This window comes from Vulpes lagopus, chromosome 8 (assembly GCF_018345385.1).
Source record: "Vulpes lagopus strain Blue_001 chromosome 8, ASM1834538v1, whole genome shotgun sequence".
Classification (NCBI taxonomy): Eukaryota; Metazoa; Chordata; class Mammalia; order Carnivora; family Canidae; genus Vulpes; species Vulpes lagopus.
The window spans coordinates 5,265,309-5,292,260 of record NC_054831.1 but is presented as its reverse complement, the minus strand read 5'-3'; the positions used below and the strand labels follow the sequence as shown (position 1 = coordinate 5,292,260).

Sequence of the window (26,952 nt, the reverse complement as noted above, 5' to 3'; positions counted from 1 at the left end):
CATCGCTTCTTGCCTCTGTGGACCGTTTCCTGTGCCCCAAGGCCCTGCGCACGGTGTGTGTGGGCATCATCTGTTGTGCAAGCCCTCAATACTCTTGTCCCTTCCTCTTGTGGGTGGAGACAGCCAGGCACAGAGAGATCCGGCTGAGTGTGGCCGCGGTGGTGAGCGAGCGGTTAGCTGGGGCCTTCCCGAAGCACTGAGCAAGACCAGAGTGGCAAAAGCTGTCAGCAAAGTGAAGTTTGCAGGGACAGAGCTTGCCAGCCAGCGGGAACTGCCAGTGCCAAGGTCCTGGGGCAGAAATGAGTTACACGTGGAAAATGAATATACTCAGAAGGAAAAGAGGTCATGGAGGGCTGGGTGGGGCCAGATCCGTCAGTCCAGGGCGTGAGGCTAGATTTAAGGGACTCCCAATTGGCCGGATAGATTTATTCTAAGCGCAGGGAGATGGGGAGATGCCGCTGGAGAGACTTAACTTGTTAAAAGGCCCCCCCAGCTGTTCGAAGGAGAGGGCTTAGCCGTGTGTGTTTGGGGCTGGGGGGTGAGGGGAATGGGAGGTGGGAGACCAGGGGGGAGAGAAGGTGCTCAGCTAGAGGCCGACAATAGAGAGAGGGGGTCAGATGAGCTCACTCTGGAGGCAGGATTGCCTGGACTTGAGGGCGGAATTGAGTCCTCGTGACAAGGGAATGTGTGGCTCCCCAAAGTCCAACTTCTTCTCTGTTCCTTTACAGAAAGAGTTTGCCAGTCTTTGCTCTACACCCACCGCCCTGGGGCCCGTTTTTAAATAGATGAGACCTACCATGTTTCTGGAAGAAAAGAATAAAGTATATAACGGTGGGTGTCCCTTCTCACCAGGGCCCGGCCGACGGGGTTGCTTGCCTCTGGGGGTGGGGGGGAAGATGTTTTATTCAATTACTTTAATTTTCAATTATTTTAAAGGTCATGGAGAAGGGGGAAAAAAGAGGTGAAAATAGCTGATAAGAGACTTTGAGATAAAGGTGCTAGTCCTACCAGGGAAGCAGATGTGGTCAAACCACCACGGGAACTGGGCCCCTGTGGTTCTCAGAGCATGCAGACCAGTGACACAGAAGAGGCCCGATTCAAACCCGCACGGCTGCCCACGTCCCGCGTGCAGAAGGCATCGGGGCGACGTCCCCACAGTCGGGCCCCGGCGGAGGGCAGGACTGCTTCGCCCCGTGGTAAGGAACTTCGTGAAGTTCCTCGCTGAGCAGCGAAATAAGTTCTGCACGTTCATGTCGGCATACAGGACCCCCCCCCCTTTTTTTTTTTAGATAAAGCAAAATAGATGTGAATGTTTATCCGATTTTTCATGGAGGTGGGCCTCTCTGTGTTTCGAGGCAAAATCACGAAGGAAAGATTCACGGGGCTGCGTAATGGAGACGTGATCGAGTTAGCAGATGGATCTCTGTGTGCGCGGGCAGCGGAGTGGGGCAGGTGTTTGCAGCGGGGACCGTGAAATTGTAGACTCGTAATGGAGCAAAAGATACGAAATCATGGTCCTAAAACAGGAAATAAGAAGTAGGAGGGGGGCGCCTGGGTGGGCTCAGCGGTTGAGCATCTGCCTTTGACTCAGGGTGTGACCCTGGGGTCCTGGGATCGAGTCCCGCGTCGGGAGCCTGCTTCTCCCTCTACCTGTGTCTCTGCCTCTCTCTCTCTGTGTCTCTGATGAATAAATAAATAAGATCTTTGAAAAAATAAAATCATGATTTTCATTAAAAAGAAAAAAGTAGCAGTAGGTGTCTGAGAAATTTCTGAGTGTCACAGCCAGAGGATATGACTTGGAACTTCGGGATTCTGTTCCCCGCTGGTCCCGTGAGCAGGGCTTTTCTGGAACTGCCGATGACCCCGTGACGGAGCAGGGGCCAGGCACCCACGGCTGCCGAGAGTCTGTATTGCTGGAACTTTCCAGGAACGCGTTTGGCAACGCTCCGTCCTCTACTAGAAAGCTGTCCTAAGAGGATAATGCAGAACGCCGAGGAAGTCGGGTTAGGAGGATGGTCTCTACCGCCGGCCCGGCCCTGTGTTTATAGCAGCCACGATCTGGCTCCCGCGGGGAGCGGGGTCAGGGCGCTCTCGGGGCGAGCCCGGTCACGAGGCTGGGCTGGCTTTCCCTTCTCACGCTCCCCCCGTCAGGCAGCCTGCATTTCTGGGTTACTTGGAGCATAAAGGCCGGCGGGGGGGGGGGGCGGGGGTGAGCACTGGCTCTGTCCACCCCCGGACACATGGGTCTGAGCCTCAGGCACATGGCACGCGTGTGTGTCATCAACGAGAGCGGTCGGGGGCGGCGGCGGCGGGCGGCGGAGAACCCTGGAAGCTGCGCCCCGTCCCTTCCTTGTCTCTGTCTGGCCTTTGAATCTGAGTCTCAGAAACAGACCTCAGGGGAACACTCCTCTCGCTAAAACCAGACAAGCCTCAGTTTACTCATCTGTGACATGGGTGGCACCAGCCAAGCGTTGGCTTCCCAGAGTGCTACCTAAGAGGACCTCTTTTTAAAATTTTTACTTATTTGAGAAAGAGCATGAGAGGACGGGGAGGGAGAAGAGGGAGAAGCTGAGCAGGGAGCCGGACGCGGGGCTCGGTCCCGGGACCCCGAGATCACGACCCGAGCCGAAGGCAGACAGACGCTCAACCGGCTGAGCCACCCAGGTGTCCCTAACGTGAACTTTTAAAAGGCATTTTTAAGTTAACATATACTCGCAAAGGTCTCCACGTATCTAAGGAAGGTTTTTTTTTTTTTTAAAAGTATAGACTGGCTTCCTCTTTAAAGCAATAGAAAGCTGCTTCATTTAAAAGAACTTCCTTAAATAAACTTCAGTTTAAAAAAAATGTGTTGATCTAAAGAGAAGTATCTATTTGGGTTGAGTTTAGGCTTTTTTTTTTCTTTTTTCTTTTTTTTTTTGGAAGACAGTAAATCGATGACTAACATCTACAAGTCACAGCTGCTTTTTAGTGCGGGTGTTTCGCCGTTTCGATGAGGGTGTGGGAGGGGAGTCCCGTCCCCCCCCCCCCTCCGGAGCAGCAGCCCCGGTCCAGCGACTGGACCTCCCTTCTCGTTGCCGTTAGACCATTTCAGAGATAATGACCCTCGGTCTTTCCCGAGGTCACTGGCGGGGGACCAGGGTTGGTAAGCCTTTCTCGCCGGGCTGATCACAAGGCCCCACCTCACAGCCTGTCTGCCGCCAGCCCGGTCACACGGAGGGGCTGGCCTTCCCGTGTGACTCAGTGGGGCAGACCACAAACCGCCCGGCCTCCTGAACCCCGTGCCGGAGGCGTGACCTCCCCACCGCCTTCAGCCGCGGGTAATGGGACAGATGAAGAGCAGCCGTCGGAGCACACACGGTATGACGGGCGGAGCGAGGTGTCCGCGGGCTCCCGTCTCGTCGCGCCAGGGACCCACGAGGGGGACCCACCTCGCTCTCCTCGCCGTGGCAGGGTCCTGTACGCGCCCGACGCCGCACGGCAAGCAAGAGAGGGAAGGGACGAGCTCCTCCATCCGCTTGCACCATTGGTGGTCCCCGGTGCCCCGCGGTGCCAAATAATTGCTCGGGTGAGACGTTTGTCCGTTCAGCAGGTGGCGCTGGACAGCGTGGGCCAAGTGCTGGGCCGCGAGAGAAGCCGCGTATCCAGCTCTCCGGGAAGTGAGTGTAGCACCTGTTAGGGACCCAAGAAACAGCGTGCGTCGTGACAGCTGTGGCGAGGGGGATCAGAGCCCTCGGTGCCCAGAGGTGCCCAGAGGAGACAGTGGGTGGATCCCCGCGGGGCTAGGAACAGAGATGGGGTTCCCTTGGCAAAGGCGCCGTGGGACGGGGTCCCTTGCAGATGTGCGGGTTTTAATGGGCGAGAAAGTAGGAGCCCTGTTGGGTCTTCGAGATCAAGGTCGGGGTGGGGGGCGGCAGGGTTCAGGAGGTGGCTGGGAGGGAGACCAAGGGCACAGCAGCCGGGTTTGGCCAGAGTCCGGGGAAGACAAGGGACGTGGGATGCGGTGTGCACGGGGGTGCGTGTGCGGAGCGTCTGGAAGCATGAGCCGGGGGGTCTGGATGGTCCTCTGCGGCCTGGAGAGAGGAGCCGAGACTGTGGGGCTGGACCCAGCTGGCCGGGAGGGGGCCGGGCCCTGGGACGTCCCGCACCAGAGGGTCCTCCGATGTCCCTGGCCCGTGAAACCTCCCGCGGTGTTGCTGGCTCCCCCGGCCCTCGCCCCTCGGGGGGTGGAAACAGCGAGTCAGAAGTGCCGACCCGTGTGGGCACGCCACACCCACGGGACCCCCGCCGCCCCTGGGGCCCTGGGTGGTGGCTCTTGAGCTTTGGATGAACAGATTAGGACTTGAGTGCGTCCCAGCCCAGTGTCCGGTGCACAGAACCTTCTCTCTCCTCCAAGCTTTAGGCTCCGCGTTGCCTCGGGCCTGGCCTCCCTGGACGCATCTGCTGCTTCCTTCTGCTGTGTGCAGAGCCTTGCTCCTGGACGCTGGGCTCCGAGGGTCTTCACGGAGACGACGGGGCCCCCTGCCTGGGGGATGCCCATGTTCCTCGGACAGGCTCGGGACTGGGGTGCGTGATCCTCACAGCCGGCCTGCTGGGGGCTCTGAATGGCAGCAGGCCACCGCCCGAAACTAAAACTCGGTCGTCAGACTTGAAGCTCACTCCAGACCCTGGTGAATGAAGCAGATTCCCCTGGAGGGGGCCATGCCCTTTGCCCCCCAGAAGGAGGCAGCCCTCCTTGGAGGCCGCAGGGCAACGTTTCCATCTCGAGCTACAGGGGCACCCAGCGGGTTCTAGAGATGAGACTCCCGAGGTAGGAAGCCTCCTGCCACGGTGGGTGGTGGGGAAGGTTCGGGTTTCTCTGGGCCCTGCTGGGGCTGGTCCTCGTAACGGGAGCCAGGGCCGTCCCTGCCAACAGGGGGTGGGCCTGGAAAGGGGACACCAGTCACGTGCTGGCTGTCCTCTTGGGGTATTGCCCAGACCGGTCCGGGGCAAGGGTCAGGATGCAGAGAGCTGGGAGTTTGCAGGCTGAGGAATCGGCCTCCGAGGGAAGGGATGTCGGAGACGTTGGCAGCACACAGAGGCGCCCTCTGGCCTGGCCGGGTCGCAGCGGGCTCCCCCTGCGGGGTCCTCAGTGTGATTGCTGAGAGCTGGGAGTCCCCACGGGCCTGCAGGCTGGCGGGCATGTGGCCGGCTTCTCTGCGGCTGGCCCCGGGGGTCCGGGCCCGGGGTCGGTGGGCTCTTGGTCGCTGCTTACGGGGGTGCAGGCGGGGGGACAGGCCAGCGGGGAGGGCGTCTTTGAATTATTTTGATTCTCTGAGCTCGCTGCTGTTTGGGGAGCGAGCCAGGTGAGCAGACGGGATGGAGCCTCTGTCGACAGTCTGGTGATCGGAATCACCCAGAGCGGGTTGAAACCCATGCTCGCTTCTCAACCCGGAGGAAATCTGATGCAATCAACGCGATACTCGTACTCCAGAAATTAAAATCAAATGCGGAGATGAGTCATCTCCAGTGAGGCACGGACAGACCTCGCCGGGGAGGAGCCCGGAGCGGTCTGCGGGCCCCGTGCTTCCTGCACGCGGGGCCCAGACCCAGCAGCTTTCCCCCTGCCCCCCGGCTCGGGGGCCCCCGGGGAACCTGGCACCCCACAGACGCTCAGGTTCTTTGGTTTCTTCCTTGGTGCCTTTGTCTTTGGAAACGTTCTCGGGTGGAACGTCGGCAGAGCCACCCGAGTCCGAGGCGAGGGGCGGGCGGGCCCAGGTGGCCCAGGGCTGTGTAGCGGCTCCCGAGGTGGCCACCGGAGTCCGTGAACAATTCTGTGCGCGTCCAACGATGTCGCGTGTGCGGAGGCCAGCCTCTGGTTCCCGGGGAGGAGCTGGGAGCGGGCTCTTTTCTCCGCGCATGAATCAGCCTTTATACTAAGGAAAAGAAAAACTCATTAGTTGTGAGTCAGGCACAAGCAAGCTTTAATGCCCCTTCCTGTCTTCCCAGACCTGACTTCTAGGGAGGGGGTGGAGGGGGGCTTCCCGCGGGCAGGCGTGGCCTGGGGAGGATGGGGGGGGTGTGCAGGGGCTGCCCCCCGCCCTTCGGAGAGCAGCAGTGGAGGGCGGCTGGACTTGTAGGCCCCCACCCGGGGAACCCATCAGCCGTTAGGAACGTGTAACTTAGATTCCCACCAGAGGCTACGGTTCCGGAATCCATCCTGCTTTGTCTCATCAAGTCATGAGGCCATCTGGGGGGCACTAGACATTCACTGGGGATTTTGGCTCTTCAGAGGAGAATATCGCAGCGATACCTGTTAAAATACCTCCGAAGCTTTTATCCTTTTTTTTTTTTTTTAATATTTTATTTCTTGGGAGAGAGAGACACAGAGAGAGAATCTCAACCAGACTCCACGATGAGCGTGGACCCCGATGCGAGGCTTGATCCCACGGCCCTGAAGTCATGACCTGAGCCAAAATCAACAGTCACATGCTTAACTGATTGCACCACCCAGGCGCCCCACCTTTGTCTTTTTTTTTTTTTTTTTAGGATCTTATTTATTTATTTGTGGGATTACAGGCAGAGGGAGAAGCAGGCTCCCCGCAAGGAGCCCAATGCGGGACTCGATCCCAGGACCCTGGGATCACGCCCTGAGCCGAAAGCAGACGCTCAACCGCTGAGCCACTCAGGTGCCCCCCCCCCCCCCCGCCGCCTTTGTCTTTATTAAAATAGAATTCTTAGGGTGCGGGGGTGGTTCAATCTGTTAAGCATCTGCCTTCAGCTCAGGTCGTGATCTCAGGGTCCTGGGATCGAGCCCCACGTCGGGCTCCCTGCTCAGCAGGGAACCTGCTTCTCCTTCTCCCCCCTGCTCATGTGCACTCACTCGTGCTCTCTCTCTCTCAAATAAATAAATAAATAAATAAATAAATAAATAAATAAATATTAAAAAAAATAGACTTCCATCCTTCATGGTCCGTGTAGGTCTCACAGCAGAAGAGGAACAGAAGCAGAGTGAGTCCTGTGGCTCTCAGAGCTTACACTCTCTTGGAGAAATCCGGCTGGTGACAGGAAAGCACGTGATCTGTCATGTTGATAAGGGAAGTAGGGAAAGAGGGTGGAATCAGGGATGTCGGTGGAGCAGACGCCTGTCCCTGCCAATTAGGTGACATTTGAGCAGGCCCTAGATAGAGATGGGGCATCGTGTCTGGGAAACATGTAGGCATGGGCCTCCCAGGTGTGGGAATAGCAGGTGCAAAGGCCCTGAGGAAGCACTTCAGAAGGGTCCACAGAGCCAGCAGGGACCCACAGTGTGGGGCCTCAAGGTCACCATAAGCTTGCTAAGCACTAAGCAGCTTTCAGAGGGTTTTGAACGGTCGGGACTTTTAAAAACATTCTGATTGCTGAGGGGTGGGCTCCCGGGGGGCAGAGTCAGGCACGGTGGACTTGCGGGGAGGAGCTGATGCCTGCGACCGTGGGGGTGCCGAGGTCAGGCGGAGGTCAGGTCCTGACCGGGGTGTGTGTGGTGGGGCAGGGGCGGGGGGGGGGTGCTTTTGCCTGGTTTCATGTGACCTTCAGAGTTGGTGAAGCCTGGCAGGGGCTCGAGCTGGTTTTGGACCCAGGACGTTCAGGACAGACGCCTGTCAGCCCTGAAGGGCCCCTCGGTGACCTGGGTCTGGGGTCCGGGGGTCACTTGTCAACTGAGCAAGAACCGGGCCGTGTCTCCTTGTGCTGCTCGGGCGTGTGACCCTGTGGCTCCTTAGAGCTTCCCTAGTCAGAGGGAGACGCCTGCACGTCATTCCTGATCCGTGTCTGGGAAGGCAGGTGACAGATGTTCCTTGATATTACTCTCCTAGGGTCTCTTTGATTGCAGGCATTTTTGAACCATGTACGTAATTAGGAGAAGAGTAAAAATAAAGTAGTAAATAATCTAAAAATATTAAAATAGGGAAGAGGGTAGAAAATGCAGAGGGAAGGCAGCCTGACGTGCAGCAAATATAGTAACAGAGAGCAGTCGAATCAGGTACCACCAGATACAGTCTCGAACCTTCACACACTCATTGTAAAGCAAGTCAGAGCGTCGCTGTCACTTACCCCACCGTGGCTTTTCGGACACGGCAGGGACCCATTCAAGGGGCCGTGCTCCTCGAGCCCCGGCGACTCGAATTTGGAGCTCGAGGACACGGACTGCAGATGTGGGCCCAGCACATGAGTCACCCGGGAGGCGGCAGGCCGATGGGGAGGCGGGTGGGGCGGGAAGGGTGGAGGGAGAGGACCGTTTCCCTGGAGGCGCAGGTGGGGGGGTGTGTGTTCAGGGTGCGGACGCCCGGCTGCCCCGGGCATGCTCGAGAGGCAGCAGGCCCACGTGCGGTCACCGACTCGCGTGGGTGTGGAGGTGAGTGACAAGCCTGGAAGGGCAGGTGGGAACCGAGTCGCACGGGGGCTCCGAAGGCCGGGGCAGGGAAATCGAACCTCACTGATTTGAAAGCTGTGAGCAAGGGTGTGCCCGGGGTGGGGGGCTCAGGGGTTGAGGTCAGGTTCGGCTCTGGCCGTGATCTGGGGTCCCGGGTTCAAGTCCCGCATCGGGCTCCCTGCAGGGAGCCTGCTTCTCCCTCTGCCTGTGCCTCTTTCTCTGTGTCTCTCATGAATAAGTAAATAAAATCTTAAAAAAAAAAAAAAGCAGTGAGCGACCCTGCCCAGTTTGGAGCTGGGCAGTGACCTGACCTGGAAGGGCAGCTTTGAGAGGAGAGGGCCCCGTGGACGGGGCGGCGGGAGGAATCAGGCCTGCTGCACTCGGGCTTTGGAAAGAAGCGCTTAGCAGGGTGCTCGAGCACGGAGCGTGGTGTTGGCCGCCGCCTCCCGGGCGAGTTAACCTCCCGAGATCTCTCGGCGCCTGGCTCTGGGGTGGGTGGAGGTGCCCAGCTGCTCTGTGAGCCATCCCCCTGATGGTATCTCCTCAGGGAAGCTTCCAGGTTCCAGGAGGAGAGTCTGCCCTCTTTGCTGTAAAATAGCATCCCCAAGGGGCAGTGGTGAGTGTCAGGACTTGTCTGAGGACCGTCCCCCACTGTCCCAGAAGAAAGATTGCCATTCTGGGCTTCACACGGGGCATTGAGCACCAGGGACAAACGTCCCCCGTCCCGCGGAAGAGGCGGCATGAATGAGCGTGTTGATGCTCGGCGGCCCGGTGCCTCGGCTTCTGTCTGGCTGATGATAACGTGAGGCTGTCAGAACCGTACAGTTGGTGGCTTATCTGCTCCTTGAACGGCACCCCCTGGGGGGGAATCTGTGTTTCTAAAAGGACTGCAGATCTCTTTGTGGAACTGCTAACACGCCTTTTGGCTCTGCCCTGGCTCGGGGTAAAAACTACGTCCCCATCAACAGTAAACAACTTTTAAACAGTGATCCAGATGCAGAGGATGCTTTCTCCTTGCCCTCCCCTGAGGCCCTGGTTCACCCCAAGCTACCTTCTTGGTCATGGCAGGGAATGCAAGAATCACATCGCTCTGAGCGTGTTTATCTGCTGGTCTATCTGCCAGCCTCCAGATTCTTGCAGGTGCTCGTTGGAGAGCCCTGGCATGTTCTGTAGGTGTCTCAGGTGCACAACTGGCTCCCACTGTCCACCCCTCCTCCCCCATCCCCGGATCACATCAGCCTCATCCGACCTCACCAACCTACCCTACAGGACGTTGAGGGAGTTGGGGCTCGCCCAGGGGCCTCTTGCCCATCGCCACCTGCACCTGCATCCCGCGCCTTCCCCGCACCGGCTCCCACGGCCTCTCCTGCCCGGTTGGTACCAGCACGGCTGCTCCTCTTTCCCTCTGGCAATAGCCAGGCTCTCCAGCCCCTCCGTGTTGCAGCACGGGGCTCCCCCAGCTGGCCTCGGGGTCCCCGGGGCCCCACCAGTGTGGGAGTGAAGCCACCTCTGGCAGTATGCTATGCCTCATGATGATGCCCATCTCGGCTTTTCTCTTAAACCCTCCATGAAATCATTTCATCCTGCTGTGAGTGGGAAATCAGATAACATGCGTTGAAGAGGAGGTGGGATGGCAGGTGCTGCCCCTGCTTTTTTGTTCTGGGTCATTCTTGAAGCTTGGGCAGAATGGTTTCTCCTGGGAAACTCCTGGACCCCTTTTCCCAAAGCACACGTGTGCTGGGGTCCGTGTGTCCTTAACCGGGACACCAGCCCGAGGCGTGCACGTGGGTGGAGGGCTGTGGGGTGGATTTGGTAGGAAGAGCATCCTTTGGCCTGAGCACGACCCGGATCCTTGGCCTCGTGCTCACGAGTCCTCGGAGCAGCTCTGCACTAGGTGGGGAGCCTCTCATGGGATGGGCAGGGGGTGCCAGCCAGATTTCACAGCACCCTCCCCACCCCCTGTGCCCCCCGTTTCTTTGGCTGTGTCTGTCTGCTGCTTCCCTGGGAGGCACAGTCTGACCTAGAATCTGGGGTAAGGAATCATCATTAAATTTGAAAGTCCACTCTGCACACACAGGTTATGGGCTCAGGACCATCCTAAAGGCCCCCTCCCCGCAGCCTGTCCTCCCCGCCCCCCGCTCCCCATCTACGAGTCCCATTTTCTCTGTGTTGGTTCTCTCCAGAAAGTGGGACTCGTCTTTCAGATCCAAAGGGTTTTCTCATTCTCTCATCTCAGTGACGGAGCTTAACATCACGGCTCCTTTTTGAAGCCGGGCTGCCCGGCAGGTGGGCTTGGGTTGCGTTCCGGTGCCGGCGGGCTCCCACCCTGGGCCTCAGGCTTGCCTGGCTCTGCGTCCAGCTCCACGCCCCCTTCTCTCCAAGAGCATCCCAGTGAGGAATGTGGTGGCGTGTGGCAGAGAAGGAAAGAAATCCTGCCTGGAGCCATTGCCAGTGGGTCGCTCGGAGCCAGGACCGGGGCTGCTTGGTGGGCTCTGGCTGGGGTGGCCAAGGTGCGGGGATCCACAGTCGTTGATCTTACATCGACGTACGTCTTACATGGATCATCCTATTGATTCACACACATCAATCGGGACAGGGCTGTCCTCGCCACTGGGTGGGCGTGGAGGTGAGGGCGTTGGACTCAGACATTGAACCCAAGACCTCCCTGCGAATGGTGGAGCACGGGTGCAAAGCTGGGGGTGCTCACTACACAGTGGGTGCTCCGCCGGGAAGCTGCATGCGGAGCCCGGGGGAAGGGCAGCAGTGTACGAGCTAAGCCACCCCCCACTCCCCCCCCACCTACCCCCCCCCCCCCAGTGCAGAAGGCCATGGTAGGGCCCCCAGGTGCCTCTGAGGAGTGAAGGCGGCGCAGCTGGGCCAGCACTTTCCAGCTGTCTCTGGAGAGCACAGTGAAGGAAGGCACAAGGGACCTGAGCCACGATGGGGGAGTGAGGGTCGCCTGGCCTCGGGCTGCTCTCTGCCCCTGCCGGCCGGGCTGTGTCTCCCCGTTTCCCTCGAAGAGCGTGGAGGACTCACTGCTCTTGGCTCCTGGCTGCTCCTTTTCCTGCCCACAGCCAGTCATGTCTCAATCTCCAGAACCCCCCAAATGCCTCCGGAAAGAAACAGGCCTTGGAGTCATGATTCTTGTGCTCTGTCCCCAGGACCTTCTTGCGCCAGCTTGGTAACACCGGGTGCGTATATCACGGCTTCATCTGCACACGGGACGCAGGGATGACTTAGAGGCAGAAAGCAGCCTGTGTATTTTATCCAGGATGGTCGTTTGTTGGGGAGCCAGGGAGGATTTCAGGGGAGCATGGGCATGGAGCGCTCCCCTCTCACCCCACCGAGGCGGGGTTCCAAGGGGCGCGCACTGAGCGCCGCTCTCCTGGGTGTCGCAGCCGCAGCTGGGGCCGTGCCTATAAGGGACCAGCCGTTGCCTGGGCAGACAGATTCATTTCTCCTTTCCTGAACCCCGAAACTGGCTACGTGGGCTGTGCAGATCCTGTTGGTCCTCCTCGTTCACTGTAATGAACAGGCTGGCCAGGTGCTAGAACAAATTTCACAAATTTCACAAACCCCGTCGTGCCCCAGGACGAAGGGGTGCAGACACCAGGCCCTGCGCAGCAGCAGAACTGAGGAGGAGATAGGCTGTCGGTGCACAGAGGCTCCAGGTGAGCCCTACTCTGCTCTCCTGGGCCGGGAAAGGTCACGTGGGTCTGTCTTTATTGGCGCGGCCTCTGGAAGAAAGAGGATTCCCACTTCCCCTAAAATCACTCTTCAGCCCATGTTTCACTTGCTCAAGGGAGATTCTCGTGTTTTCTTCCCCCCGCCTGCAGGAAGAAGCACATTGCCGAGTCGACCCCATCGGGCAGCATGGTTGCCTGAGAAGAGCTTCAGCCAGCGCTGGGACACCCGGAGGAGGAGATGAAACCTTAGCCGTCCTCCCAGGAAGAGCGTTTTCGAGATGGCAGCTCAACGGATCCGAGCTGCCAACTCCAGCGGCCTCCCTCGGTGCAAGTCCGAGGGGACCCTGATTGACCTGAGCGAGGGGTTTTCAGAAGCGAGCTTTAATGATGTCAAAGGTGAGCTCACGGGGCGCCTGGGGGCTCAGCTGGTTCAGCGTCTGCCTTCAGCTCAGGCGGTGATCTCAGGGTCCTGGGATCCAGCCTTGCGTCGGGCTCCCTGCTCAGCGGGGAGCCTGCTTCTCCCTCTCCCGCTGCCCCTCCCCCTGCTCGTGCTCCCCGCCCCAAATAAATAAATAAAATCTTAGGAAAAAAAAAAAGGGTGAGCTCATGGCGACACAACCATGGCTGGGCGCAGGGAGCACAGATTTGCAAGTGCTCTGAGACCCAACGACTCCTCCGCCTTAAAGGCTGCCAAGCTCCCATCCAGATAATTCAAGTTTAGCTCTCTAAACTTCGTCAACGGTAAATCCAATCCTAAAGCAATAACCACTTGTTTGGGGGGTTTTGGGGGGAGGGGGGTTGGTGTATTGGGAGGTTTTGAATGTTCCCCTTGGTAATGCAACTTTTTCATACAGGATGTGTTTGTGTTTCCTGTTTTTGAGAGTTTTGGTGACATTGAGGTAGGGCGCTGGGGGGCGAGGAGAGAGAGTGGTCAGCCGAGGGGAATAGTGAGAACTGCTGGAGAGGAAAAGGTGCTCTGGGGCCAGGGTCAGCAAGCTTCTCCTGTAAGGGGTCACACAGGAAATATTTTAACCCTTGCAGGCCCTAAGGGTCCCATCACAGCTATTATGTGCTGTTGCAACTCGAGGAGGGAGAGGATAGTAAGCAACGGGCATGGCTGTGTTCCAATAAAACTTTATTAAAACAACAATAAAGGGGCCGTTGTTTGCTGGCCCCTACTTTAGAGGTGAACCTGGGGTTAATCGCCCTGAGCCTCGGAGTCAGTGAGAATGGGTACCAGTGGGTCATTTTCTTCTTAGAAGTCTATTCTGACCGTGGTAGGTGCTTCCTGGTGCCACGCGATACAGCATCGTCGTCATTAGGCGCCTTCCCTATGGCATTTACCCCAAGAGGTCACAGTTCCCCGCTGGGCCATCCCAGGTATACTGAGCAGCGGGAGCTGATCTTGACCTTTATGTTTTTAGCCCCGGCACAATGTCAGTGCTAAATAAATAGTTCTTGAACCAAACCGCAGTCTCCCAGGAGATGATGTGACCCTCTTCCCGGATGTCCTAAAAACCACACGTACCACGTTTCTCTCTCTTCCTAATCTCTTCTCCCTTCACTTTATCCTCAACCTCTCCCTTCCCGTCTGTGCTGTATGCTCGGAGCCCTGAGCATCGCTCTAAATGTTCTTCACACGAACAGATCGGAGAAGGAAGTTGTGAGATTTTATTAATAAGAGGGGCGGCGTTACCAGGTATTGCTGTAAATGGTGGGACCATTCATTTCTCACTGTTCAGTCATGGGCATTGTCCTCTTACTTTATAGACGAGCTAATTATGGGGAAAGCTGGGACACGTGAGCATCATTTGTGGGATTTGGGCTGGGCTCTTGAATTGAGAGAGCTGAATTTTTTAAATAATCACGATAACCCGAGAGGTGTTAGGGTCCTAACAGAACACCCCAGTTGTGGGGGGAAGACAAACAGGACAATCCGGGATGCGAGCTGGGGCTGGTGAGCCGAGGCCTCGATGCCCACGGAGACCCTGGACCCACTTCCCCAGGCAGCACTGCAGCCGGGCGTCAAGGTGGTGATTTATTCCAGCCAAAACATCTGCTGCAAAGTCCTCTGCCCCTTGATTAACCAGAACTGAGGCAAAGGGGTAAAAATTAGATTACTCAGTGCACTGAACTCCCTGACATGCAGGTATTTTTTTATTTTTTTTATTTTTATTTTTTTTTGCTATTAAAATCAAGGATAGCTGTGAGTCTGGGCAGTGCTCCCCAGAATTCATTAAGATGGGATTTGATACGGGTTCTCCTGCCTTTGAGGGGGTGGACGCCCCTCCGGGGGTCCCCGGGTGCTCTGTGACAGTGACTGATGGAGGGACCCGTCTGGCAGGAGCTCACACCAGACCCACTTCCACGGGCGGCCCGGCAGGGAGCAGCGCCGTTTCCCATCGCAGGAGCCTGATGCTCGGGGTGCAGTACGTTACCGCTTCTCTGCTGAGGAGAGTGCCTGGAATTTTAAGTGAAACCATTTTTATTCCTCAGTCTGGTGAAACTAAAGCGATAATTTGCATTGATACATTTTCTTAGGCTATCTACAAAGCCCGCTTAATAGCTTTTGGTTTTTAATTTTAAAAATATCACTCTAAGGGGATTGTTCTGGGGAACATAATAGGGATATAACTTCTGAGGGATTCTAACAAGATTTTAATAGCTGGCAAGCTCTCTGACTTTCATTTGGTTTTAATTTTTATGTGACATTTTCATTAGAGGTGTCAAAGAAACAAAAAAAAAGGGGGGGGGGCTTATATTTCTGGAGCCCATGGCTCAAAAACAAAGGGAGAGAGATCTTTTGTTGTCCCCTGACCCCAGCCTGACCCATCGTCCTGCCCACCCCTTGCTCAAAAGGCATTCCCTGTGACTTGGCTGTTTTTATTCACTCCCCTGCCTTCACTGTTGAGAGATTTCTCTTTGGGGTAATTGTATAGCACGGTACAGCCAAGGGAAACACCCTGACCCCGTTACACAGATATGGCCTCTCTGTCGTGTGCATGGGACATGAGCATTCGTTCTCCGAGTATTGGCTGAACACCTGCCATGTGACAGGCTGTCTTCCCGGATTACCGCTGTGAGCAAAACAGACCCTAAGGGAGCTTCCACCCTAAAGGGGTGACACAGCCCCCTCCCAACAAATAAATAAGTAAACCTATCATTTATATCTATATGTGATATATTGATTAATGATAAGTGCCACCGGGAAATTAACATCAGGAGGAGGGGGGTGGAGATGTCCACTTTAGCATCACCCTTTGTGAGTCCTTATTACCTTGGGCTGAGTAAGCATCATTATGCTAAGGACGTGATCAGAGAACCTCATCTTCACCAGAGCCCGTTGGGGAAAGAGTCTCAGGCTCCGGAAGCCACACGGCTTCCAAAGGCCCGGATTGCGTCCCAGGCCCAGTGACCCCGAGCCACATTCCCTCCCCGCAACACCCCGCACGGAGGGTGGGGCCTTCAGCGCCCCGGTGAGCGTCCTACCAAGCATCTCTCTCTAACCTGGTTCGTGGAAATAAAATAGACACGTCCTGCTTTCTTCTCCAAGACTTTGCAAAGGAAATCCAGTTCAGTTTTCGTCGTTTCTCTTCAAAGGAAGAGGACGCTGGCAGACGGTGTGTTTGGAGGACGAGTGTCATAGGCTAGAATGTGTATTGCCTTAATCCTACAGCAGAGAAGATGTGGGTGTAGTTCCACTCAAAACACGGTCCTTTCTTCCAGGCACTGGTTACAGGAAGCCAAAGTATCTGCAAACTCCATGAGACAAGGCGCAGTTGGGGTCGGGGCTTATTTAGTCCTTTCCGAAGGAACTTTCTTCATCCCCTGGATGTACGTTGTCGTGTATGGGAGGGAGAGAAAACACTTAGGTATTAATTACCCGTGACTTTTCAAAACACACACACACACACCTTAATTCGCTGCTCCATGTGCCGTCTACGCCGGCAACGTACGTAATTCAACGCCACGGACCATACATTAGTTTGAGTCCCTGTTTAAAATGTTGGGGTTTCTCAGACTTCAACATTTGCTCGGAAACGACATGAACGACACCAGACATAAGCCTCTGTTCTTCGAGGCACGCGGGAGAGGGCGCTCCTGGGTTGTCCTGAGTGAGCCTTTAGAGGAGGCTGGAAGAGATTGGCCTCAAAAGTCTGATTTCGATGAAGAACGGGTTCGGCTTGTCTAGGGAACCCTCCCCACCCCGTTCTCGTGTTCTGCGTTGAAGGCCAGAGCATGGCACCGGCGCGCAAACATGGGGAGCTGCTTTGAGGCTCTTCGTTTCCCCGTCCCTGGCTGCAGGCAGTGGGTCACTCTGCTCAGGACGTCGCTGTTTCTAAATCCGCCCACATCCAGCTTCTCTCCCTACCCAGGGGCCGCTCCGGTCAGCTGGGTACGTGAGAGAACCCGGGGCAGAACGAGACGGTATCTGGGGCACCCGGCGGGCTCGGTCTGCGGAGCGTGAGACTCTCGATCTCAGGGTTGTGAGTTCGAGCCCCACGTTGGGTGTAGCGATTACTTAAAAATCAAATCTTTAAAGATTAAAAGACATTTTAAAAGTGGGACGGCAGTTTAGTGATCCCGGGGAGACAGGGTCGGGCCAGCTGTCCCCGCGGCGCCGAGCGAGCTAGAGTCCACGCCGGCGTTGGCCTTGGCTGGTTTCTGCTAACTGCCTCGCGCTCACCACCTGTGTCTTTGTGTTTTGTGCAGTGCCTTCTCCCAGTGCCTTGCTAGTAGACAATCCCACGCCCTTTGGAAATGCAAAGGAAGTGATCGCAATCAAGGACTACTGCCCAACCAACTTCACCACCCTGAAGTTCTCCAAGGGGGACCACCTGTACGTCCTGGACACGTCGGGCGGGGAGTGGTGGTACGCGCACAACACCACGGAGATGGGCTACATCCCCTCGTCCTACGTGCAGCCCCTGAACTACCGGAACTCCACTCTGAGCGACAGCGGGGTGATTGACAACCTTCCCGACAGCCCGGATGAGGTGGCCAAGGAGCTGGACCTGCTCGGGGTGGGGATGGATGACAAGGGACCGAGCAAAACCTACAGTAACAACCCTTTCTGGAACGGGGCCCAGACGAACCCGTTTCTGAATGGGAACGTGACGGCGATGCCCAGCGTGGATGAGCTGATGCCCAAAAGTGCCGTGGACCTGCTCCTCTTTGACACGGGCACGTCGTCGTTCACGGAATCCAGCTCCGCGACCACGAACAGCACAGGCAACATCTTTGACGAGCTGCCGGCCGCCAACCGGCTCCAGGCGGAGGCGCCGGGCAAGCGGGACAACCCGTTCTTCAGGAGCAAGCGCTCCTACAGTCTGTCCGAGCTGTCGGTGCTCCAGGCCAAGTCCGACGCCCCCGACTCATCGGGGTTCTTCACGGGCCTGAAGTCGCCGGCCCCGGAGCAGTTCCAGAGCCGGGAGGACTTCCGCGCCGCCTGGCTGAGCCACCGGAAGCTGGCGCGCTCGTGCCACGATCTGGACTTGCTGGGCCAGAGCCCCGGCTGGGGCCAGACCCAGGCGGTGGAGACGAGCATCGCGTGCAAGCTGGACAGTTCCGGGGGCGCCGTGCAGCTGCCCGACACCAACATCAGCATCCACGTGCCCGAGGGCCACGTGGCCCCCGGCGAGACGCAGCAAATCTCCATGAAAGCCCTGCTGGACCCCCCGCTGGAGCTCAACAGTGACAGGTGTAGCAGCGTCAGCCCGGTGCTGGAGGTGAAGCTGAGCACCCTGGAGGTGAAGACCTACATCATCTTGGAGATGAAAGTTTCGGCCGAGGTGAAAAACGACATTTTTAGCAAAAGCACGGTGGGTCTCCAGTGCCTGAGGAGCGACTTGAAGGAAGGGCCCTATATCCCCATCCCACTGACCTACAGCTACGGGGACACGGTCCAGGTGCAGCTAGACAACCTGGAGCCCTGCATGTACCTGGCCATCGTTGCCCACGGCCCGAACATTCTCTACCCTTCCACGGTGTGGGACTTCATCAATAAAAAGATCACGGTGGGGCTCTATGGCCCCAAACACATCCACCCCTCCTTCAAGACAGTGGTGACCATCTTTGGGCATGATTGTGCCCCAAAGACGCTCCTGGTCAGCGAGGTCACCCGCCAGGCGCCCAGCCCTGCCCCCGTGGCCCTACAGCTCTGGGGTAAGCACCAGTTCGTCTTGTCCAGGCCCCAGGATCTCCACGTCTGCATGTTCTCCAACATGACCAATTACGAGGTCAAAGCCAGCGAGCAGGCCAAGGTGGTGAGGGGGTTCCAGATGAAGCTGGGCAAAGTGAGCCGCCTCATCTTCCCCATCGCCTGTCAGAACCCCGGCGAGCTGTCCGACTTCACCCTGAGGGTTCAGGTGAAAGGCGACCAGGAGGCCATCCTGACCCAGTTTTGCGTCCAGACTCCCCAGCCACCCCCTAAAAGTGCCATCAAGCCTTCCGGGCAGAGACGGTTTCTCAAGAAGAACGAGGTCGGGAAGATCATCTTGTCCCCGTTTGCTGCCACCACCAAGTACCCGACTTTTCAGGACCGCCCCGTGTCCAGCCTCAAGTTTGGCAAACTGCTCAAGACCGTGGTGCGGCAGAGCAAGAACCACTACCTGCTGGAGTACAAGAAGGGCGATGCCATCGCTCTCCTCAGCGAGGAGAAGATCCGCCTGAAGGGGCAGCTGTGGACCAAGGAGTGGTACATCGGCTACCACCAGGGCAGGGTCGGCCTCGTGCACGCCAAGAACGTGCTGGTGGTGGGCAAGGCCAGGCCCAGCCTCCTCGCGGGGCCCGAGCTGAGCACCTCGGTGCTGCTCGAGCAGATCCTGCGACCGTGTAAGTTCCTCACCTACATCTACGCCTCCGTCAGGACTCTGCTCATGGAGAACATCAGCAGCTGGCGCTCCTTCGCCGACGCCCTGGGCTACGGGAACCTGCCGCTCACCTTCTTCTGCCGGGCGGAGCTGGACAGTGAGCCCGAGCGGGTGGCGTCCGTTCTGGAAAAGCTGAAGGAGGATTGCAACAACACGGAGAACAAAGACCGAAAGTCCTTCCAGAAGGAGCTCATGATGGTAAGTGCTCCCCAGGGTTCCGGGGCCCAGTCCAGGCTCCCCGCTGCTCCCTGGGCATCGGGCGTGGGTCCGGCTGGCGAGTCACTGGGCCGGCGTCTGGGTGCGTCTTCGCTCCCCGAAATACTCAGGCAGGGTTTCGGCGTGCACTTGGGCCTGGAGGTGGGCGTTTGTGGGGGGCCCCTGGGGGGACCCCGAGGCAGGTCAGGTTGCAGCATGGAGGGTGCCCACCATTCAGGTGGCTTCTGGCTGGATTTGCAAGCTCCTGGGGGGTCTCCGGTGGATCCCCGGGCACAGCGACACTCACGCTCCAGCTGCCTCTGTTTTGATCTCTTGGGAGAAGATCCCTGGTCCATCAGATTCCCGACAGGATCTGCGACTCTGAAGTGTTCAGAGCTGCTGGCCCAAAGTCTAGCTTTATTTTGATGAGCGTTTTTCTCTCCCTGAGATTCACTCGTTTCTCCTCTGCCTCCTTTTTTGGCACGTGTGAGTAGGGATTAAGGGCGGCCTCTGTTTCTCTGGCACGACTGGGAATCGCGATCGTGAGAGGTGGAATGGGGGACGTCAGTGTCACACTACAGGGCACACCCGGGCCGATAGCCAACAGGGAAAGCATTCGCTGGACCCTGCACAGCCTCCCGTGACCCGGGCTCTCCACCCTCTCAGCTGCCCACCTGCCTCCGCTGGCCTGTCTTGGCCCGGTTGGCTCCGAGAAGCCCCATAACGTCCTCTTGGCATCCCGCCTCGCGTCTGGGGACGGCGCTCAGAGCTGGTGCTGGTGCTGGAGCCGCCAGGGTGACGCCACCGGGCTTGGCGACCAGGGGTCACCGTTGGCAGCTGTGGCCGGGATTGTTGGGGTCCGGGGCCAGGCTCTTTGGAGAAGGTTCTCTGAGAGTTACTCTAGGATACGAATCAGGGGAAGGGCAGCTGTTTTTGGGAGTGAAGCAGGAGGGGAATAAACCCCTGGAGCCTTGGAAGGTGATGGAAAGAGGGGCGGCCTGGGAGATTCGGGGAGGGGAGGTGGGGCTGGAGAGGGTGGTGTGGAGGGATTCTCAGGGTCGGGAGAAAAGCCTCTGCACCCCGCAGAGAGGGGCATTAGTTGGCGTTGAGGCAGCTCCTGGGGTTCCTGCCGGGTGGCCCCGGAGCAGGAGGCTCTGCTGCGCTCGCCCATGTGGGGGGACGGCCCTCGGGACGTCTGCACACCTTGGGAATAGAAGCGCGGGTGGGATTCACAGCAAAACTGGAATTGTACCTCCCCGGCTTTTCACGAGAACATCTCCTGCAACAGGGCTTGGCAGACTGGCTCCTGGGCCGCCTGCTTTTGGCAGTGACGTTGGGCCGGACTGAGCCGTGCCCGTGGGCTCAAGCACCATCTACGCTGCCTTCAGTCCGCAGCGGTGGACTCGGGGGGGCGGGCGGGGGGTGCAGAGACTGCGTGGCCCGCAGGGCCAAGACCTCTTCCCTGCCTGGCCCTTGGTCGAGAGCAGGTTTGGTCACCTGGCTCCAACTCCAGGCCACTGGGCGAGCGAACTCGCTGCTGGAATCAGCATCGTCTCAAACGGGATTTTCTGGGATTACCCGTGTGTGTGTGTGTGTGTGTGTGTGTGTGTGTGCACAGGCACGCGAAAGTGAAGGAGGAAGCTACGGGGAAAGGAGCCAGAGCCTCCTGCTAGGAAGCTTTCTACTGCCAGGACCCGGTGGCACCCAGGCTACGTCCTTTAAAAAAAAGACGCGTAAACTGCCCTTTGGTGACGGTCCCTTCAGCAGACCTGAAGTTAGCAGGGAACCGCGCGCCTCAATCCCTGCGTTCACCCCACGCCGCGCCCCGCGATCCCGGCCCTTGCCCGGTGCTCCTGGGGACAGAGCCGCCCTCGTCGCTCCTGCCGGGGCAACCCGAATCAAAAGCGTGATTCTGGGACGTTCTGTTGCCTAGAAAACGAGGCTGCCCCCGGAGCCCGGCGGCCGAGCACACGGACGCACGTTGGCCTGTGTGCGCTGGGAAGCCGCGGGCCAGTGCTGAGCGGGGACACAGAGGGACCGACCATCCCCACCCTGTGGCGACCACGTGCCTCCCTGGGACGGCGGGTGGCGGGGGGGCACCACTACACAGAAACTTAAATCCGGAATTCTACCGATTTATCCCGACGTCCCCCTGCCATGCACGCGGACCTAGACGGTGTTCTGTCTTCTGAAACACAGATCTGTTACGTATTTATTCCTTAAACAGTTTCACCGGAGCGCGTCAAAATTCAAGTAAGAACAGACCGTTTTGTGAAATAACGTAAATAGCTGACGTGTCAGCCTAACCCAGATCCCTGTTTTATTTGAGTCCGTTCCTGACGCCGGGCAGTGAGTGCCCTCGGAACTGCAGAGCCCCCCCCCCCCCCAGCTGCGGACCCCGAATGGGCCACCTGTGCAGACCCAGGACGGGCCACCTGTGCCTGCAGGTGCCGCAGCCTCTCCCTCACTCTGCAAAATGGGGGAGCTCAGCACCTGCCTGCTGGGGCTTGTGAGCAGTGCATGAGCCCAGGCCCGGCTCCCCGTATCTCCCCACCTGCAGCAGCTTCTTTCAGACCACACAGAGCAAACCAGACAAGGACCACGAGGTCACCCTCCGGCTCCCTTCCGGCTGCCCGTCCCCAGGCCCGGGGCAGCACCACCGTGACCTGTCGTCACCCCTGTTCTGAATTGCAGAGAGTGCCCCGCTGGGGCGTCCAGCTGTGCAGTCGGCACATTGCTGGAAGAGCCCCCATTGCTCCCTCTCGTCAGGTGTGCGCCCCAGGCCCCAGTCTGAGCCCTCTTGCCCGTGGAGCTCCTGGTCTGGTCCTCTGAGCCCTGGGCATGTGGCCCGACTCCGTGAAGCATCACCGTCTCCAGCTGCTCCCACGGGAGTCAGGACAGGGCAGAGGGTAGCGTCCACCCTCGCCCCGTCGGTCAGCATCCCCAGGCTGCCGAGGCAACGCGCCCCGGACTGGGTGGCCCAGCACAGCAGAGGCGTGTTCGCGGGCCTGCTTCCTCCTCTGGGAGGCACGGCCTGGCCAGGCCTCGCCTCTGGCTCCCGGTTCCTCCGACAGTCCTTGACGCTACTTGTCTTGGGGCCGCCTCACCCCCACCTCTGCCCCTGTCCTTGTGTGGACTTCTTCCCTCTGTCTCTGTCTCCCTCCTTATAAAGACCACCAGGCACGGGATGAGGTGCTGCCCTAACCCGCCAGGACAGGTGGCTTTAACTAAGGACACCTGCAAACACCCTATTTCCAAATACAGTCGTTCTGACTTTGCAGGTGGACGTGAATTTGGGGAGAGAGCGCAGTCGAACCCAGTCCACCCTGCAAAAATCATTGCTCTCCCTCCATCCTGTGGGCCTCGGCCATGCTGGGGCCCAAGGGGCACATTTCTAGGCCTCTGAACTTTGGAGGTAAAGCGTGTGTGGCCTCTGAAAGCAGAGCCTGCCCTCTGACCTGCCTCGTGCTCTGCTCCTTCCTCCCCAGGCCTTACTGAAGATGGACTGCCAGGGCCTGGTGGTCAGACTCATCCAGGACTTTGTGCTCCTGACCACGGCGGTGGAGGTGGCGCAGCGCTGGCGGGAGCTGGCCGAGAAGCTCGCCAAGGTGTCCAAGCAGCAGATGGACGCCTACGAGTCTCCGCACCGGGACAGGAACGGGGTCGTGGACAGTGAGGTGAGCCTGGGCTGTGGAATTCACTCACGACTGTGTCTGCTTTCCAGCGTGTCGACGGGGGTGAGGTTGAGATAAGTGTGCATCCAGCACCTGGTGGGCTCTCCCGGGTGGGACGCGCCTCCTCCTCCTCAAGGCCATTGGCTGGGAGTCCGGCCCTGCCGCTGACAAGGCCGCTGGGCATGAGGTGTCCGCAGAACCGCCCGCGCCTGATTGTCCCGTTCTTAAGTGACCATCCGTCAGACAGAGCAGAGTGCCAAGGGAGCCCTTGGTGGCCACTCCTGCTCGGTCACTGGCCAGGTCTGTGTTGGTGACATTCCAGGGCTCTGTTGGATAACGTTGGCCGGAGCCGGTTGGGTTCCTCCTCAGAGATTCTTTGTCTTCTCTCTTGTTGGCGAGGGTGGCCGGAAGCTTCTGGAAAGCTGGGTTTGGCCTGAGATTCCTAGGAAGGAGGATGTCCCAGAATAAGGGCGTCCTTTATTAGCACAGTGAATTTCTAAAGAAATGGCCCACCTAGAAAATGCAGCAGGGATTGTTAGGTATTTTCCTTTTTTTTTTCATATTATTGATTATATGTTTATATATATTTAAATATATATTTCATGATATATTTATTTATTAATGAGAGGCAGAGACATAGAGGGAGGAGCAGGTTCCCTGTGGGGATCCTGATGTAGGATTTGATCCCAGGACCCCGGGATCATGAGCTGAAGGCAGGCGCTCAACCACTGAGCCACCCAGGCACCCTGCAGCGGGGATTGTAAGGAGAGAAGCCCTTCGTGTTTGCTCAGACACTCTCTCCTGCCTTCCTGCACTTGCACAAAACACGTTCTTCCCTCAGAAACGTGCTGGCTCTGGACAGAGTCGGTTCCACCTGTTTCTCTGGGTTTGTCCCACTCTCCAATGAGAAACATAAATAATGAGCAAAGGGATTGGAGTTAATAGGATCGAATAATAGGATCACGTCTCTTACTGTCCCCTCATCTTTTCTTCCCCTTCCCTCCTTTTCTTTGGGATGACTCCACCATCCAGGCCATGTGGAAACCCGCCTATGACTTTTTGTTAACCTGGAGCCACCAGATCGGGGACAGCTACCGGGACGTCATCCAGGAGCTACACATAGGCCTGGACAAGATGAAGAACCCCATCACCAAGCGCTGGAAACACCTCACAGGGACTCTGATCCTTGTGAACTCGCTGGACATTCTGAGAGCAGCTGCCTTCAGCCCAGTGGACCACGACGACTTTGTGATTTGAGCGGGTACATGCCCACCCGCTGCTGCTCCGGGGCACCAGCCCTCTGCCTGTCCTGGAGGCCCGTGTGGTCACCTGGCTCATGGTCACCTGGAGCTGGGGAGGGAGGAAGGGCCGGCTGCTCTGACACATCCGGGATCCCTCGAGGCTGGACCCACACCCAAGGACCAAGCACACACAATGCTCCACGGTCCTCCTCCATCACGGGGGGGCCTGAAGGGAATTTCTACTGCAGGTTGTTGCCAATCAGATAGCTTTCTATTTGTTAGGTATAAATTTAAATTTAAAAGTCACTTTTTTTAAAGTATGAGGGGAGGTATATGAGAAGGGTGGTATCTAATTTTTTTAATGGACCATAAAGGTTAAAAAAAAAAAAAAAGAAACCCACCTTAATAGGGACGGATGCTGTTGAGGTTTTTATGTTATATAAAGACCTTTTTAAATTATGTTACAGATGTATATATGTATTTAAAGGTCACTGGGGGCATTTGTGATTCCCAGCCACCCTTTGCATTTCAACACTTAGCACGGAGAGACGCTTGTTCAAGTGTTGGACCTCTTTTGCTCTCTACTTGTAAAAAGGGTAAATCAAATAGGAACGTGGTTTTTCAGTAGATGAGTCCAGCTCTTGTCCATCCTTTCTGAGAATGTCCCAGGTCCTGCTGTCCCTTTTCACCTGCATTCTTTTCTGTACCTCCGCCTCATGTTACAGTAACCGGTCAGCGAGAGCACATGAAGCTTCTCTGAGCTTTATTTGGCAAAGTAAAATCATACACGAGCAAGCAGGTGCCCTTGAGATGAAAAGACAGCTGGGAGCTGGCATTCTTGGTGGCCCCCACCAGCATGAAGGTTGTTCAAGAAAACTGTGTGCCATTTGCAGTGTGGTAGTCCCTGCAGGCTTCAGCCACCGCCGGTCCTGTTTCTTCGTGGGGGCACAGCTCAGGGCTCTCCTCCCCGTGGCCACTAGGGAGACTTCACCACGAGGGGTGCCCTGCGCTAATGTGTGTGCAGCAGTGCCTGCCACCACTGGCCAACTCTCCACTTCATTCTATATGAAATCCACCCCTCTCCCTTTCTGGTCATACCCACGTGTCCTAGGAAATAATAGCGGAGGGGACTCCGTCTTTTTTAATGTACAACATAAAGGTTTTCTGAGCAGGATGGACGTTTTCTAAAATAACGTTCCCCAACCTAAAGTCAGGGATTTGCCAGAGCATTGCATTGATGACCTCTACGGTTGTAGATCGGCGTGGCTGTGTGTGGGCACGCAGTGTTGGCTTCCACGATCGCACTGTGGTTGCGGCAGCTCCGAGGGGAGGAAGGGGCAGGATTGAAGAATAATTATTTGGCAAATCAAGAGTTGATTCCCGGGAATGTGCCGGGACATGCAGTGGGCTTGTGTGAAGTGATTGTGGGCCATTGGGATTCCCGGACCTCATGCTCGAAATCTGCTGTCTTGAAACATGTTATGTTAATTACTTACTGTAATCAATGTATGATCCCTCTTGGGCTGAAACATTCTTATATATCTATTGATTCAGATCCTGAAGACCAACCAGCTAGGGGGAAAAAAAAATCAACAGAGAAAAACACTACTTTTTTTTTTTTTTTTATGCTGCAAGAACCAGGACACACAATTCCCCAATCATCACACGAAATAACCTTAAATTCTGCTTCTCGTTTCCACCTTCATTCTTTCCAGAGATCATCTCTCGCCTTCTCCCCAAAGAAGAAACAAAACCAGTTGCACCTTAAACCATGGATATTTTTCCTCAGGGGCTTTAAATAGTTTCCTATGCAACATGTCTTGTAGCACAAATTAAATTCTACAAAAGTTGCAGTAAATTTTATTTGGATATTTTAACCTATTAAGTGTGCGTGTGTTTTTCTGTACCCAACGAAACTTTAAATAAAACAAGTAAAACCTAGTTTAAGTATCTGTGCATAGAATAATGGAGGCTCCCTCCCCTCAAGAGCCACCCCCTAGATGACAAGGTGACCATTGGTTTAGCAGATGACTTTTATATTTTTACTGAATATTCCATAGACCAGGATCCAAGAAGCTCAATTAAAATCTCTACTTATTGGAGCACCTGGGTGACTCAATGGGTTAAGCATCTAACTCTTGATCTCAGCTCAGGTCTTGATCTCAGGGTGGTGAGTTCAGGCTCAGCATTGAATCTCCAGTTCCTTGTTGATGTTAATTTTGACATTTGAAACAATAGTAATTTGCATATAAAGTTATGGTATTCGCAGGTGTTTTTGAGGACCAAATATTCAAAAAAAGATTCTGTTGAGAAAAAAAAGAAAACAGTTTCCCAAGAAGATAATTTTGTCCATAATAAATTCCTGCCTTGGTTCTCACTTGACCGTCATATATCCATGTCACATGGGGCATGTGCCAAATTGCTTGTGATCACCAAGCCCCCACCCCCTGTGTCACCTGACACCACAGCCAAGCCCAGACTTGGCCCCAGGACCTTCCCCACAATTGGTCACCAGATCCAGCACCCTGGTATCTCCCAACCGTGGCTGGACCTTTGCCTTCTCTCCCTGTGCTCTCCTTACTACTCACTACTCAACATCCTCCCACCTGGGCCACTGGCCACTCTCCCCTCCTGCTTCCCACTGTACGGTCACATCCGGGCTCATGCTCCCCCTTGGCTGCACCTCCCATGCACATCAGCTGCAGAGCTCCCTTGCTCATCCGCCACACTCATACCTTTGAGCTCTTCCCCCACACTGAAACACCACCTGGAGCTCCTTGAGGTCATCAAGTCTAAACTCATCGCTGAATCCCCAGAGCCTGGTGCCACGAATGTATCACAGGAGGGAATCGACCATGACTGAGAGAGAAATGCATCCCTGAATGCCTATAGCTTGGC

At 56.7% G+C, this 26,952-nt stretch overlaps 1 protein-coding gene across 3 annotated transcripts in view; it reads left to right on the top strand.

Annotated features, from left to right (window-relative positions):
- SH3BP4 (SH3 domain binding protein 4) overlaps positions 1 to 25,995 on the top strand; it is an 80,938-nt gene extending 54,943 nt beyond the window's left edge. For all 3 annotated transcript variants that reach the window (XM_041766916.1, XM_041766917.1, XM_041766918.1), the window contains 4 exons: positions 12,223 to 12,468; positions 16,786 to 19,142; positions 22,628 to 22,816; positions 23,846 to 25,995. In XM_041766916.1, the coding sequence (XP_041622850.1) occupies positions 12,351 to 12,468; positions 16,786 to 19,142; positions 22,628 to 22,816; positions 23,846 to 24,070 (2,889 nt within the window). In that variant the 5' untranslated portion in view covers positions 12,223 to 12,350 and the 3' untranslated portion in view covers positions 24,071 to 25,995. The remainder of the gene's footprint in view (positions 1 to 12,222; positions 12,469 to 16,785; positions 19,143 to 22,627; positions 22,817 to 23,845) is intronic.
- The last annotated feature ends 957 nt before the right edge of the window (positions 25,996 to 26,952 follow it).